The sequence below is a fragment of the Rhinolophus hipposideros genome (assembly GCF_964194185.1).
Source record: "Rhinolophus hipposideros genome assembly, chromosome: 18".
NCBI classification, from domain to species: domain Eukaryota; kingdom Metazoa; phylum Chordata; class Mammalia; order Chiroptera; family Rhinolophidae; genus Rhinolophus; species Rhinolophus hipposideros.
The window spans coordinates 53,698,240-53,715,553 of record NC_138064.1 but is presented as its reverse complement, the minus strand read 5'-3'; the positions used below and the strand labels follow the sequence as shown (position 1 = coordinate 53,715,553).

General features: G+C 35.7%; 1 protein-coding gene across 7 annotated transcripts in view; it reads right to left on the bottom strand.

Annotated features, from left to right (window-relative positions):
* The window catches only part of SUGCT (succinyl-CoA:glutarate-CoA transferase), an 863,222-nt gene that overhangs the window by 814,754 nt on the left and 31,154 nt on the right, over positions 1–17,314 (bottom strand). For all 7 annotated transcript variants that reach the window (XM_081080029.1, XM_081080032.1, XM_081080028.1 and 4 more), the window contains 5 exons: positions 16,409–16,460; positions 15,752–15,825; positions 5,493–5,578; positions 4,908–4,958; positions 2,862–2,982 (listed from right to left, as the gene is read on the bottom strand). In XM_081080029.1, coding sequence (XP_080936155.1) covers positions 2,862–2,982; positions 4,908–4,958; positions 5,493–5,578; positions 15,752–15,825; positions 16,409–16,460 — 384 coding nt within the window. The remainder of the gene's footprint in view (positions 1–2,861; positions 2,983–4,907; positions 4,959–5,492; positions 5,579–15,751; positions 15,826–16,408; positions 16,461–17,314) is intronic.

Genomic DNA, 17,314 nt, shown 5'->3' with positions numbered 1-17,314 from the left:
CATCATCTAAAATAACAACAAGCAGTGACACTTTGCAGTTCCAGCTTTAAAATACCACTACACAGATAATTACATTGTGAAAAGCACCATTTATACTAAAATAGCATGTCACAGTCAAAGTATCAAAATATCTCAACCTGAATGCACAGAAACAGTATTTTAATAGTTATTATTTTATGAGTAATAAATATTTTAAGATAACATGATTTTGTGGCTTTTACAGTATAACAAGATTTATACATATCTATGTATTTTAAGATAAATTTATTGAAATATAAGGAGGAAAATTTTTGCTTAGTTCCTTTTTAAAATCTTTTTAAATGTACTAATTCCCCTTCCTGCCTTAGGAAAAACCTAACGCATAACGACAATACGTGAATATTTACTTCATGGTGCAGGCTCTTTTGATACCTTACAGTAATGATCACTGTATAGAGCCATGGACAAACTGTAGAAGAAATAACAGATTAGGCCAACTATGCACTAACTCCAGGCTATCCTCTGAAAGTTTATTTGGAAAATGTGAACATAATATTTACCGCTCGGTATTATCTCCAAAAAGTGGACTGCACAAAAAAATGGCAGCTATTAAAAACTCTTTAATCAAGTTCTGCTTATTTATTCACTGATTCAAGAAACTCCTGTTGAGTCCCTACTATGTGCTCTGCACTGTGTGTAGAATTGAGAATAAACAGGGTAGTGGGGGAGACAGGCAAACAGAGAGGCAAATACAAAATGTGACAGAGAACACCCCACCCAATCTTCAAGGACCAACAAAGGCTGCACAGAATAACGTCCACGGCAAGAGCTAAAGGACAAAAAGTCAGCAGGTGTGGCTGGATAATAGAGGTCCAAGTAATGGAATGTGACGTGGAAAGGCTCTGAAGCGAAAGGCAGCACAGTGAATTCAGGAGCTGCAAGTCATTCCGGTCTATACATGCTTTATGTTCTAGGCCCTTCTGCTTAAACGTCTACACTTTAAAGCTTAAACTGTCTGTAAAAATAGACACTTTCTTCACTTGGCTTCCAGGAGGTTCTCCTCCCACCTCACTGCCAATTCCTTCTCAGTCTTCTTCACTGTGTTCTTGTCAGCTCCCAAACACCTAGTCATTGGAGGGCATCAGGCTGAGCCACTCGGACTCTCCTTTCTCGGTCTACATTCGGTCTCTAAATTATTTCAGTCAGGCTTCAAATACCATCTAGCTGCTCACAGCTACCAAACTTTACATCTCCCCTCAACTCTCAAGCCATATCCCTTACTTTACATCTCCACCTGCATATCTAACAGGCATCACAAGGTGAGTCACACTTCTTAAGGGACTTCTAAACTTTCAAAACCAAACTTTTAACATTTTCCCTACCAAAACTTCTTTCTACAGTCTTACTCAACTCAGCAAATAGCAATTCCATTCTTCTAATTGCTCAGGCCATGTGTACTCTTTCTCTGCTACCACATCTAATCTTTCTGCAAATCCTATCCCCTTTACCTTGGAAACATATTCAGAATCCTGTCATCCTTCAACTACTTCCACCACTATCACCCTAATTCAAGCAACCATCACTGCTCGTCTAGAACATTTCAATAGCTTCATAACATGTAGTTCTTCCGTCTGCAGCCTGTCCTCTACAGTCTTTTCTCAACACAGTAGCTAGAGTGATCCTTTTAAAAATATGTCAGGTCACATCACTCCTCTACTCAAAACCCTCCGGTAGCTTCCAATCTTACTCAGGGTAACAGTCAAATTCCTTTAGGAGTTTGGGGTCAAGAGGCCCTTTAAGATCTTGCTAACCAACATCGCCTGACTTTCTCCCATTACGTTCCCCCTCACCCAGGCTGCTTCAGTCGTCCCTGCTTGTTCTCAGACATGCCCCACACATTCCTACCTCAGTTCCTTTGCACTTACTAATCCCACTCTGTCAATATCTATACGACTCACTACTTTACTTCATTCAGGTCTCTGCTCAGATGCCACCTTATCAATGAAGGTTTTTCTCACCTCCCAGTATAAAATAGACCTTTTTCACCCCTCCCCCTTGCCCTGTTTTATCTCTCTCATTAGTCTTTAAAACTACCAAACTCAAGTTCAAAAACAAAAAAAGTGTATTTATTTATTGATTGATTACCTGTCTCCCTACTCTAGAATGTAAATCTCCTTGCGAGCACGGATATGGTTTGCTCATTGCTGTATCCCAGACCTTAGAACAATGCCCGGCAGATAACAGGCCTGCAGTAAGTATTTGGTGAATTAATGAATGAAGGACTGAAGACTGAAAATATTATGAATTTTTCTGACAAAAACTATAAGGTAACTTTCAATTTTCAGAGCCATTTTATCACATCCCTAACTAATAGTTATGTGCTTATAAAATATGTAAAACTAACGAATATGATGACTGTTTTTTCCCTTTGGCCTAAACACATATACAAATACACATATATGAGGTTCAATATAAGGGCTGAACTATCTGAAAGACGTCTTCCTTCATGTGGCTTAGCACTTTTGAATATATTGAAGGGATATGCTGAGTTCCTATGTTATCACAAGCTCGCTAACATTTCAACTGTAATTCTATATATGAGTTAATAACAGTATTTTGTATATGTTTGCAAAATAGCAATTTAAACAGTTGGCAAAAATTATAGGCCGACAACTCACAAAAATATAATTTGCCAATAAATATATGAAAAATATTCATTTAGGTTAATGTTCTTTAATGGTTAATTTTCAGCAACCTAAAATGGCTTTGGAGGAGAGGAAGAGCAGAACAGCTTCAAGAAAACCAACACTAGTAAGAGGTTTCTTACAGACAAAGAAAACCAGAAACTGGAAACCCGCCCTCTGAGAGTGGGACTGCCATACCTGTTATGGAGCAGTAGACAATGTGCGGGGCGATCCTGTCTATGTCTGTATACCCCAGGCCCAGGGCGGACAGTTTGCCCGGGACGTAGTTTTCCACAAATACATCGCAAAGAGCTGCAAGCTGAAGGAAGAGGTAAAGATGAGTCAGGCTCCTCAAAGGACCTCCAAACTTTCAACAAATCCCCACATTCTAGAATTCTAATTTCAGTAAACACAACTGACACTCACTTTTGTAATAGCCCATAAAAATCACAGGAAAAGTAAAATTACAAAGTAGAGTTAGATCAACATAAAGGCGCTGGTCAACTACTTGAGATATTACTGCCAATAAAACCATGGCTATTAAAATTTTCAGTAAATACCATGGTATTAAATGGATTTTGCTTATCTTAAACGTAAGAAATATCTAGGTTACATGGTCCAAATATATTTTCAGAAGGTTAGGTAGAAAAATTAGAATATAAGTATATAATAAAATATATGAAAAACATCTTTTTAAACTCTTTATGAAAAACTAAACATGTTTTTACTACTCTTCATCCTTATTAACTGATGTTACTCATTACAACATGCACATATAGGCACTTAACACATGCACATATAGGCACTTAACACATGCACATAAATGTCATTCTGAAATGTTTTCATACTTTTCAGATGCTTTATTTCCAAAGAGTTTTAAATCTAACTAACAAACCATTTTTGAAAAATTATTAAACTATAACCCAGTGAATCAGTAACTGTCTGAAACAAGACATAGATTTTGATTCCAAGATCACTGCCATAGGAATTAGAGGACAATGAACCATTGAAAACCTACGTGTCTTTTATAGTGTTTTAAAGTCATCACATAAAGTAAATTATTTAATTATTAGTAAAATTAAATTTAGAACTGCTAATTAAATTATTAATTAAATTAGTATTCACTGTTAATTGAATTAAGCTATAGAAAAGATATAGAAAAAAACACAGTAAGATCAGGACAATCATCAAGCTTTGGGTTCAAAACATATCTAGTAAACAAAAATTCTAAATATGCTGGATTGATCCAACAGAAACAAAGTGGATGGTCACGGATTCTCATCTTAATAAGTTATCTTTCAATCAGCCAAACAGAAAGGAAAGTAGCAACAGAGCAATAATATCAAAGTTAATGATTTGGTATAAAACAAATTTTGGAATTTGGTTCTCTAATCAAATAGACATATATACATTAGATTACATTTTAAACTTTAACAAAGATGGCAAATAAGTTTTATCTCACATGATGAATCCAACTTCATGTGCATCAGAAACAATAACAATAATGACTATTTAATGAGTGTTGACTATGGCACTCTCCTACACATATTAACTCAATTCTAACAACAACCCTAAGTAGGTACTTTTATTATCCCCATTTTACTGATAAGGAAACAGAGTCATAAAGAACTTAAGTAACCTGCCTGAAGTCACATAGCTAATAAATAGAGAAGGGACTTGAATCTCACCAGTGGAATGCAAGGTATGCCCCAAACCATGGTGTAACCCTGCCCCGAAGGAAAGATGATAGATCAGGTCTGGACATACTGGCCATCTGAATGTTAAAAAAAGCTTTGGGCTCTCACATGATGTGTTACCCAGAGTCCAAATTCCAGCTATTCCCTTCACTAGCTATGTGATCTTTAGAGCATAACTTAAGCCCCATAAGACTCATTTCCCTGCTGTGAAAATGAGGATTCTAATACCTCATTCACAAGTCAAATTCTGAAGATTTGAGGAGATAATCTAATGTGCCCAAGCCTATGATCGGATATAGTGTAGGCACCCAGTAAATGGTAGCTAGTACTACAATTGAACACTCTCATGGAGAAACATGATACACAATATACAAGAAATTATAAAGAAAATTATACTTACTCTAAAAGTAAAGTTAAATTCTACAATGGCATTTACAGCAAAATTACAGATTGTCAATGAAATAAAATTTATAACACTTTTACTGCGATGTTCAAATCCCTAATTACAACCAAGGTGATAAGAGGCCCTCCATCGAGCATACTGTACCTCTTTGATGATTTTCACCCCTTTTGGATCCTTGATATTAACAGCAATACTCTAAAAATTAATATATATATGTTAAAATGGTATCATAAAGTTTTTTGTTTATTACTGACAGTTCAACAAGGGAGCCATTCATATCATAGATTCTCCTCTAAAAGCAAATGTATTTTCCTCCCAAAGGAACACTAAAATCATCTTTACTGATTTTATTTGCAATTTAGATATGTTACACTGTAGCAAGGATTATAGAAAAAATTCTTCAAATAATAATACAAAATATTACGTAGTTACCAATCTCCAAAATAATGACAAATGTGAAACACATTTAACGATTTTAATAAAACTATTTTCATTATAAAACCATTATAAAGATTCATGAAATGTTTTAAGTTAGTAGTGAAGGAAGATTAGTAAAAGCTCTGTTGTTTCTATTTGGTAACTGGTGAATGAATAAAATTTCACCTTATGTGAAATATTAGTTACATCTACAAAAAAGTATGCAAAGAAACAAGGATGATACCAAAAGTTTCGTCATTACAAGAAAATTACACAGAGAAAGCAAAAGAAAAAAAGGAATGATAGTCTTACTTTTTTATTTCTGTTTACACTGAGAAAATAAGTACTTTCTGTCCCCACAAAAGGTGGCCCCCAAGTTCGTGTATCATCACCAGCTCCTGAAAATAATATGAGCTATTAATTTTTAATTCTAAAACACCATGAGACATTTCAAACCAACGGGCTCACTCATCATATATGTACATTCACAGATGCCTGAACAAAATCTACTCAATTCAGTGGAATTAAAAACCTAGAAGAGGCCATAGGAGTGAGTCAGACTGTCCAAAATCTTTACCTGTTCATGTTAATCACTAAATCCTTCCTAAATCCTCTTTCACTAAAATCCATCCCTGAAAGTCAAAATTCAGAAAGTAATGTCCTACTGGCAGTCTTCAGATTTCATTAATGGCAAATTTGGGGGGAAGGAGGAATAACTCTGTTTTTGGCAAGCAAGACAGTCAGCTCTTTCTAAGTGTTTCTTGGTATCAAATATGCAAAGAAAATGTTGAGTCTACAGAAGATGCTTGTTAAATATTATTTAAATCAGAATAATGATCAGTTAGCCTTTATAATAAAATGGCATATGAGCCTAGGTATAGAACAATGATACATAAATTGTAAAAAAATTCTGTTTAGGATTTTTATATATGTGTTCATCAGAGATATTGGTCTGCAATTTTTTTTGTGTTATCCTTGCAAGTTTTTGATATCAGAGTAATCTTGGCCTCATAAAATGAGTTAGGAAATACTGCCACTTCTTCAATTTTTAGAAGAATTTGAAAAGGAGAGCTATTAAATCTTCTTTGAATGTTTGGTGGAATTCACTAGTGAAGCCATCTGGTCCTGGACTTTTGCTTTTGGGGAGGTTTTCGATGATTGTTTCAATTTCCTTACTGTTGATCAGTCCATTTAGATTTTCCAGTTCTTTGTGATTCAGTCTAGGAAGATTATATATTTCTAAGAACTTCTCCATTTCTTCTAGGTTGTTGAATTTGGTGGCATATAGTATTTCATAGTATTCTTGTACAGTCCTTTATATTTCTGTGGTGTCCATCATAACTTCTCCTCTCATTTATGATTTTATTTGAGTCTCTTTTCTTTAGTGAGTCTAACCACACGTTTATCAATTTTATTAATCTTTTCAAAGAACTAGCTCTTTGTTGCCTTAACTTTTTCTATTGGCTTTTTGTTTTCTATTGTTGAATTCTGCTCTACCTTTTATTATTTCCTTCTTTCTACTGATTCTGGGCCTCATTTGTTATTTTTCTAGTTCATTAAGATGAAATGTTTGTTTATTTGAGCTTTTTCTTCTTTCTTCAAATAGGTCTGTAATGATATAACTTCTCTTATTACCAATCTGGTTGTATCCAAAAAATTTTGACATGTCATATTGTTATTTTCATTCTTTATGTATCTTTTGATCTCTTCTTTTATTTCTTCTTTGACTGAGTCATTGATTAGTAGCATGTTGTTTAATCTCTATATATTTGTGGTTTTTCCCTTTCTTTTTGCATTGATTTCCAATTTCAAAGCACTGTGGTTGGAGAATATGATTGGTATGATTTCAGTCTTCTTAAATTTGATGAGGTTAGTTTTATGTTCCAGCATATGGTCTATCATTGAGAATGTTCTATGTGCACTAGAGAAGAATGTATAATCTGGTGTTCTGGAATGAAAGGTTATGTAAACATCGATTATGTCTATTTGGTTGGTATAATGGGTCATTTAAGGCTGATAGTTGCATATTGATTTTCTGTGTAAATGATCTATCCATAGCTGCCAATGGGATATTTAGGTCCACTATTTGCACTTTCATCACTGTGGATAATCTATCCATAGCTGTCAATGGGATACTTATATGGGTTCCCTCATATAATTGTGACTTTTTTCACAATAAAAAAAGTTTCTCCCTTTAGTTCTGTTAGTAATTGCTTTATATATTTTGGTGCTCCAAAAATGGTTGCATATATATTGACAAGTATTATGTTTTCTAGATATATTGTCCCCTTTATCATTATAAAATGTACAGTTTTATCTCTAGTTAGATTTTTTACATTGAAATCTATTTTATCAGATATAACCATATATTTATGGTCATATAATTTTTGACAAAGAAGCCAAAAATATACAATAAAAAAGAGAGCCTCTAAATAAATGGTGCTGGAAAAATTGGAAAGCCGCATACAAAAGAATGAAACTAGACTACTATTTCTCACCATACATAAAAATTAACTCAAAATTGATCAAAGACCTAAATATAAGACCTGAAACAACAAAATATATAGAAGAAAACACAGGTACTAAATTTATGAACCCTGGTCTTAAAGAGGAATTTATGAATTTGACCTCAAAGGCAAGGGAAATAAAATCAAAAATAAATGAATGGGACTATATTAAACTAAAAAAGCTTCTGTACAGGAAAAGAAACCATCAACAAAACAAAGAGGCAACCAACTGAATGGGAGAAGATATTTGCAAACAACACCTCCAATAAGGGCCTAATATCTAAAATATATAAAGAACTAAAACAAATCAACAACAACAAAAAAAATCCAATTTAAAAATGGGCAGAGGACACGAACAGACAGTTCTCCCAAGAAGACATACAAAGTCAGACAGTTCTCCCAAAAAGGCCAACAGATATATGAAAAGATGTTCAACTTCACTAGCTATTAGGGAAATGCAAATCAAAACCACAATGAGATACCACCTTGCACCTGTTACAATGGCTACTATCAACAAGATAAGAAATAACAAGCATTGGAAAGATTGTAGATAAAAGGGAACCCTAATACACTGCTGGTGGGAATGTAAATTGGTACAGCCACTATGGACAACAGTATGGAAGTTCCTCAAAAAATTAAGAATAGAACTATTTTTCATCCAGCAATCCTACTTCTGGGTATCTACTTGAAATTTTTGAGAATATTTATCATAAAGGTATATGTACCCCTATGTTCACTGCAGCATTACTCATCGTAGCCAAGACATGGAAACAACCTAACTGTCCTTCAATGGGTGACTGGATAAAGAACATGTGGTACATATATACAACAGAATACTACTCAGCCATAAGAAAAGATAAAATATTGCCATTTGCAATAACATGGATGGATCTTGAGAATATCATGCTAAATGAAGTAAGTCAGATAAAAAAGGTCAAGAATATGACTTTGCTCACATGTGGGATATAAAACAGAAAGCAACAGACAAACAAGACAAACAAACAAAAACTCATAGACACAGACAGCAGTATGGTAGTCACCAGAGAGAAAAGGGGGTGGTGGGGAGATAGAAGAAGGTCAAATATATGGTGACAGAAGGAGACTGGACTTTGGTGGTGAATACACAATGCAATTTACAGAGGATGTATTACAGAATTGTCCATTTGAAACTTACATAATCTTATTAATCAATTTCACCCCAATAAATTTAATAAAATAAAAAAGGTCTGTAGCAACAACAAATCAGAAAAGGCAAAATAAGTTACTGATTATCAAATTCAGTTAATTTAAAATACTATCTTAGAATAAAATTTTAGTTGTCCAGGTCTTGCTTCAAAATAAAAGTTTAAAAACATCAAAAAATAGGGTATTTTAGTCTAGACATCTACTTCAAGTAATTCTGAAATGTATTTGTGTTTGATTCAAATACAGAAAGAATTACAGAAAAAAGTTTTCTTCCACAATAAACAACTGGCAAAAAACACAGATAGAACTAAGAAAATTAATCAATAATTAAATGCATCACTTAAGAGTTTCCTAAGTTCAGATTAATATTGAGGTAAGAAACTAATCACTACATATGTGATTACACTTGAAGAATCTATCACTAGCCCCCCAAAAAAGAGAATTTGTGAATGTAAGTTAAAGCCTAAATTTCAATCTCATTTTAATGATATACCGTGTTTCCCCAAAAATAAGACCTAGCCAGAACATCAGCTCTACTGCATCTTTTGGAGCAAAAATTTATATAAGACCTGGTCTTATTTTAATATAAGACTAGGTCTGTAATATGATTAATATGATGTAATGTAATGTAATGTAATGTAATGTAATGTAATACCGGGACATATTAATTTTTGCTCCAAAAGACGCATTAGAGCTGATGGTCCAGCTAGGTCTTATTTTCAGGGAAACACAGTACCCAATCTATTAGCCCTCTGAAATAGACAAAAAAAAAAATAGATGCAGCCTTTTGGAAAATACAACCAGTGACTAAAATGGACTCATTTATTTAAGAAAAAAACTCACAAGAGAAACAGAAGACACAGGACAGAGGAAAAAGAAGCATTAATTCTAATGGGAGATGAACCGATAACAACACAAAGCAATAAATGATAAGTATCAAACAAAATATCATGTTCAAAACATCCTGGAAAAAATAAACTCCAAGAGCCCACACAGGAAATCTTCCAGCAGGAAACCAGCAGAGGCCTCATAAAAAATGTATGCATGAATCCGGATCTTCAAAATTAGACAGGACCTCTCACAGTCAAGAGAAAGTCCAGACACTTCCATTATTTTGCAGTTCCCAACACATTAAAAAAAATTTTAATGAAGCAATGCCAAGATAAAGTTAAAATCAAACAGTTTATTTTCAATGTACGTGTTCATATCTCAGGGGGAGATAATGTCAGAAATCAAAATTAGAAGGCTGTTCAGCTTTCCTGTCCCACCTGTCCCTGGTATACAACCAGGGTTTTAGAGAGGCACAGGTTCGATGCCAACGGCACATGACAGGAAATAAACATTAAAGGTCACAAACTGGTAAAATGGGCAAATGGAGAGACATATCTTATTTGACCCACACACAATTTAAAGTTTTTAACTAGCTGCCATGATTTCAAAATCTGGAGATCTCATATAAAAATTCAGACTGCCTTTCTTAATTGATATTTTAGCACATTCACTCATTCAGCAAATATGTATTGGGCATCTCCAAGGTCACAGACACTGTTCTATGCAGAGCAGACACAGCAGTGAACAAAAGACCAACATGCCTATCCTCATATCCCTGCCTACTAGGGACAACCCTGGAATATCCAGTCTACTTCACTCATTCATGTCAACTGCCTGGCCCTGGAGGCATGGAGTTAACACCCAATGACTGAGTCTAAAAACAGAAGAACACACTTAAGCTTGATATGCTCTTTGAATACACAAATAATCATAATTTAAGTCCTAAGCCAGAAAACTACAACCAAATTTTATTTTTAATTATAGAACTGGAGAAGTGGACACAAAAAGTGACTAGTTCTCTACTGAAATTTGAAAATACTGCCAAGTCACTTTTCCTCATATTTGTGTTGAATAACTACCTCAAAACCCAAAATAATTCAATATATAATAGGAACACTAAAATGTATTGGACAGGAGAGTTAAGGAAAAGAGAGCAATCTGTGGAAAAAGAGTGATGAACATCTGCTGGGAACAAAGCTTCATACCAAGGGTACAGCTATGGGACATAATGAAGCCCTAGACGAAGGAAAGTGGCCCTCCCTAGAATCAAAAAAGTATAAAGGAAAAATAGGCCTAAGTAAATAGGAAATAATTTCTCAAATTAACATAAATACAAATATTTGACCTAGTGATCGCCTGAAATAGTGAAAAATTAGATTGGATGCCCTATCTAGGGAATGAAAGACCCAGTGGTTGAAATTAGAAAGTGCTGTGGTACTGAAAGTGGATAACAACGTTGAAATTAGAAGTTTTCTGGAACCTGAAAAAGAAGATGTTCTGCTAGAAAGTTATTCAGCATGTATCCAGCAACAACTAAAAGCAGCAAAGAAAACTGACTGGATAAATGAAGCATTATCTCTGGAAAGCAGGATTCATCAGGTTCTTCTACCACCTGGAGCCTGATAAACAGAGTCAGATAAATATATAATATATATTCCCCATGCTGATCAGAGGATCTTCTGCTAACTGCTTTGGCATCCTAAGAAGATCTACTAGGCAGAAACCTGAATCTTCCAAATCAAGCATTCTACATTGAAGGTTTAATCAATATGGTAAATTAAGAAGTTAATGTAATTATAGCCTCTTGTGAGTCTTATAAATACAGGCACACTCTTCAAGTCTAGACCATTTTCACTGACTTGGGAACTCTGTTTCAAATCCACAAGGATTAGATAGTCAAGATTAAATAACGATGCTAATTTTTGAAACCTTCCCCAAAAAACTGCTTGTAGGATGATGTAGAGATATACAGAACACAGACTCTGCCCTTTGAGTGCTTGTTGGAGGAAAGGGGCACACAACAGGACACTTTTCTAAGCCACTTGACTAGCATGAACTGAACACCAAAATGCTAAGAAGGCACCAAATAAAAGTGAGATTGTGTACATAGAATAATTTTATTTGGTGAACAAAGGGGGAAGAATGAATGGAAAAGATGTTAGATGAAAAACATAAAAACAAAGAATTGATATAAGTTTAGGTGTTTTTCCCTCAAAATCTCTAAAATTATAAAATGGGAAAATGTTTCTTTATTAGAAATAGAAAAAGAATGACTTATGTTGGGGTGCGTGGGTTCCTTTTTCTTTTTCTTTTTTTTTAACTATCTTTCACTGGAAACCCGAATCACCTGTAAAAAGTTTCCTTTTTTACACTGCCAAAATTTAATTTCATAATTATCTGACTTACAGCACTGGGCACATCTGCAAAGTTTCTGTGCCTTCTAGACACATAAAAGGCTACTGTGATACCATTAAATATCAGCAATTGCTTTGCTGTGCTTTGAGTTTATAAGAGTGAAAGGTGATTGTTCAGGAAAATAGAGCAGTCTACTTGCTGTGAGCCAAGCACTAAGACCTCACTCCCATACTCAGTTATGATTCATGACAGTACTGGTGGGGTGCCCTCATCCCTCTATGGAGTGAATGCATCTCCACTGAAGCCTGCTGAGAGCACCCTGAGTCCCCACCCACCATCTGTGCCTTCACTTGCAAGCTTTCTCTCTCTCTCTTTCTCACTCTTTCCTGGGATCTCTTGGTGTTAATATTGTTGAGCTACTACTGCTTTGTAAGGTGGTTCTCCAAAAGGAAACTGTCATTTAACTGAGAAAGAGCTGGAAGGAACACATTACAGTGTTGTTTATGTCTCATTTAGAAAATGTCAATTAGGAAATGGACAGGGAAGCAGCAATTGCCTTAAACCAACAGCTGACTATCGGAGCGAAGGATGCACTGCCAGTCAGGAATTAGTAAGAGGCACCCATGGCCTGAACGTGGTGGGAGACCAGGGAGGCCACACAAAGTGTGCGTGACCATCCAAGTTAATCCTGTTCTGAACCTGAGTTCAGAGACTGAAGTCGAATCTGAGAAATGTCTGTCCACTGTCTCCAGTGGCTTGGACCAGCCAGTGGTATGAGAGCCAACCCAGTGCCCACATGCTGCCCCGATCTGTGATATGATGCCGCCCACTCTGAGAACCAGAGCTAACTGCCCTGGGGCTACCCAAGCCTCAGTTCAAAATGATCAAACCCTGGGCTTTACAGCGCCCCACTTAAACTAGCTGGGGTGACATGTGTGGTGCAAGTCACCTTCTGACGTTGAATGAGCAGAGATGACCCAACCCGCTCTTGGGTTCCTTGTTGAAGGACTTTGACTCCTTTTGCTTCTCTCCTTCCTCTATGTCCTATTTCTTCCTTTTACCTTCCCCTTATCCTTGCCATTACTTAATCGCATAGTGAGGGCCTATGACCAGGCCCACTCCAATCTGTCTCAGTGGTAAAGCTTGTGTGGGGCTAAGGAGGGCCAGAATCAGAGCTAAGTGCTTGGATATTCCTTATTAGCTGTGTGACCTTGGATAAATTGCTTTATCTCTCTGTCTCTGTCTTCTCATTTGTAATCTAGGAATAATAACATCAGCCCATAAGGTTGACGTACAGATTAAATTAACATAGGCCAAGTGCTCAGAAATGTGCCTGGCACTATGATAAGGGTTGTTAGCATCATTACATGTTGCATCTCAGTTTGTACCAGGGGCTTCCAGGTGCATGTGAAGAAACTGGCTTAAGGCTGAGCACTAGGAACCTATAAAGAGTAAAAAGAGACCATTAGCATAGGTTCAGAGGCAACTACCGTATTTCCCCAAAAGTAAGACCTAACTGGAAAATAAGCCCTAGCATGATTTTTCAGGATGCTCATAATATAAGCCCTACCCCAAAAATAAGCTCAAGTTAAGATCGTCAGCCAGATGGATGCATTTAGTACATCCATCGCAACACACGACGGACATATTGAATTAAAAAATAATAATATTGATAATTAATTAATATAAATAATATTATTGATATTAATACTTAAAATAAGTGATAATATAAATTATAATTAAGTACTTGTAAATACCCAAGCAGGTGCCTTTGGACAAAAAATAAACGCCTCTGTAAACAAATGAACTCGAGGCTCATTGCCAAATGACCAATAAGAATACAGACACAATGCACAAAAAATGTGTGCACTTGATAACGAACAAACGTGGTTGTGTCTAATATAAATCTTCATAATTCAATATATCATGTGTTGTAACAGACATACTTAATGCACTCGTGTGAAATAAAGAAACGTTTTCTGAATTTTGGTGCCTGCAATTTTTCATCGCTTTTGTGTGGACCATCATTCTTAACTGTCATCATTTTTGTTGCCACTCCTGTCTCGTAAGTCTTCAATTAACACTTGATTTAATGGCAGACTTAAAGGGAATAATATTTTGATCCCCAGACAAGATGAGTGCAAAAAGAAAGCGCTATTCCATCGAGTACAAGAAAGGAAATGTGGAGGACTCCCGGGGCAAGTATCTTCGGGTTTTCTGCAAAGAGAAGAAGTTGGATCTCTGTGTGGTCCAAAAATGGCGAGCAGAGTACACTAACCTCAGTCAACAGGTAGACGGGGGGGAAATGCTAAGAAGCGCAAGTGTGGATCAGGTCGGCAACCATTATTTCCTGAGCCAGAAGACATCATCTGTGAATGGACTACTAACAGGAGAGCAAAGGCTTTGGTTGTGTGCAAGACTGATATTCAAGCATTTGCCCTTGCAATGGCACCACAGTTAGAAATATCCCCAGAAGAATTCAAGGCATCTCAACACTGGCTGGATGGCTTCCTTCAGCGATATGAACTGTCTCTAAGATCGACAACACTGTTCAAGCGGGAAGATGCTGAAGTTATTAAACGTGCACTTGCATTCAAGTCCTTTGTTGATGGCATCGACTTTTCTAAATTCCAACTCTCCAACATGATTGCTATGATTGAAACTGCAGTGTTTATGGGCCAAGGATCTCAAACGACAATTGATCAGAGGGGTGCCTCGTCAATCTATATTCCCTCCATTGGTTACAAAAGCGCACGTTATCTGTATTTTGGCAATTCGTCTGGATGGAAAGAAAGCCCCACCTCTAATCATCACTAAGGGCAAGAAAGATAAGGTGGAACATGTTCCAGGCATTTATGTTCTTGAAACAGAAAAAGCCTGGTGCGCACAAGCAGTTATAAGGAAGTGGGTCGATTTAATGCTGCCACTTGTTTTGTGAGGTTGCCAAAGAGGTCTGGGATTCAGCCAGCACTCACCGCGCTAAAGACTTGAAGTTCCTCGCAGAGAGTAGATCAAATAATGATTCCCTCAGGAATGACTGCCTATCTCCAGACTCGATGTTGCAATAAATGAGCCATTCAAGGACCATTTTAGCATGGAAATCAATGACTACATTGAAAATAGAATGGAGAGAAATCAGCGTGGAAACTTTGTGAAGCCCAGCCTGCAAGAGGTCGTGACTTGGGTGAAGAATTCATGGGATAAAATCACTGACAGCTGTGTTGCCAATGCACTCCGAGCAGGCTACATGGACCAGAAGTGCTCATTGAAGGAGAGCTCTGTTGCTGGACATGAGAGATTGGGGCCAGTGGTTCTACAGGAAATGGAGTCGCAAGAAATTCAAACCAGAATTTGGGGTTTGAAGAGTTATGACTAAGTTCCAGAAGAAGACCACATGACTGTATTTGAATAAATGTAGATTTTTGTACATGAATAAATGAATAAATGTAGATTGTTGTACATGAAAAAAATAAGACAGCCCCTGAAAATAAGCCCTAATGCGTCTTTTGGAGCAAAAATTAATATAAGACCCAGTCTTGTTTTCGGAGAAATATGGTAAGGAATGGAGAAGAGAAAATAATCGTTGCATTTCAATTATTTCCTCATCCCACATATAAGTACATGGATATTTTTAAAACTATTAAAAATATTTATTAGCTTGTTTCTATGTTTTAAAGGAAGCAATAGCTTTACCTGGTCTTTCCACTTTTATAACTTCTGCTCCAAGATCTCCTAAATTCATAGTAGCAAAAGGTCCCGCCAGTACTCTACAATGTAAACAATGAAAAATTACCATCTTGAAGATTTTTATATTATTTTCTTAATAGTCAATACAGACAGCTCATATAACACTAGTAAGAATTAAAACGTTAGGACTGTTCAGAAAACTAATTTGGTCATATGTATAGAGAGCTTTAAAAAGTATATTTATTCCTTTTGGTACAGTAATTCTACTTCCAAAATTCTATCCTAAGGAAAAAAAATTAAAAGATTTCCTGAGACAACGACTTTTGTAAAAAGAAGACTAATTTACAACAGTGAAATATTGGAAGATGACTAAGTAATTTTGTAAAAATAGTAATAAGATGACTGCATTTTTGTAGATAAAACTGTAATTTCAATATGGTTCAAATTTTTGTATTTAAAAATTATATACTATAAATATGCAAATTGGAAAGAAATGAATAAACATTATATTAATTGTCCTTTAGAATGATAAAACTACAGAAATTTTTTTTTCTTTCTTTCCAAAATTTTTATAATAAGCATCCTTTTATAATCTAAAATAGAAATGTTTTTTGAGAGAAGGTAAAAACTCAACAGCCAAAACACAGATAAGCCAATACAAACCTTGTTAGATCCAGAATTTTTACACCCTCCAATGGCTTCACATTGTCAGTATCTGGCAAAACACAGAAAATATTTGAAGGGTATCAATTACTAATTTAGAAAAAGATTGCAGAATTCTTTATATTATGTTTTAAGTAATCTCTATTACTACCAAGAGGTGTTTTTTTCTTTACAATATCTCTGCTTTATATGTACACAGAAATCTTGACCTGATCCAATTAAGTCAATCACTAAAAATTAAAGCCTCCAATTCCAGATTATTCTCAATTAATTAAGTCCCCAGCTAGAGTTAAGATAGTTTGTCAAATGAAAAATAAAAATCGAGAGGAGAGATGGATATAGGCTGAGCAGAGAGGATTTTTAGGGCACTGAAAATACTCCGCGTGATACTATAATGTTAGATATGTCATTATACATTTTTCCAAACCCAAGGAACGTATAACACCAAGAGTGAGCCCCAGTGCAAAGTATGGACTTTGGGTGATTATGTCAGTGAAGGTTCATCAGTTGTAACAAAAGTACCTTCTGGTACAGGATGTTGATAATGGGGAAGGCTGTGCATGGGGGGGTAATATACAGGAAATCTCTGTACCGTCCTCTCAATTTTACTGTGAACCTAAAACTGCTGTAAAAATTTACCATCTTAAATAAATAAATAAATAAAGACCTTTCCAGACATCCAGAAGCTGAGGGAATTTTCTAATACAGGACCTGCACTACAAGAAATACTAAAGGAGGCTATTAGACCACCATCAACAGGGACAACTTGTGGCAACCGAAACATAAAAAGGGGGAGCGTAAAGGCCTGAACTGGAATATGGGAATAGAGAAAGTAAGCGTACTGAAGAAACTGGAATACTCTAAATATCAAACTTTCTTTTATATAAACTCAAGGGTAACCACTCA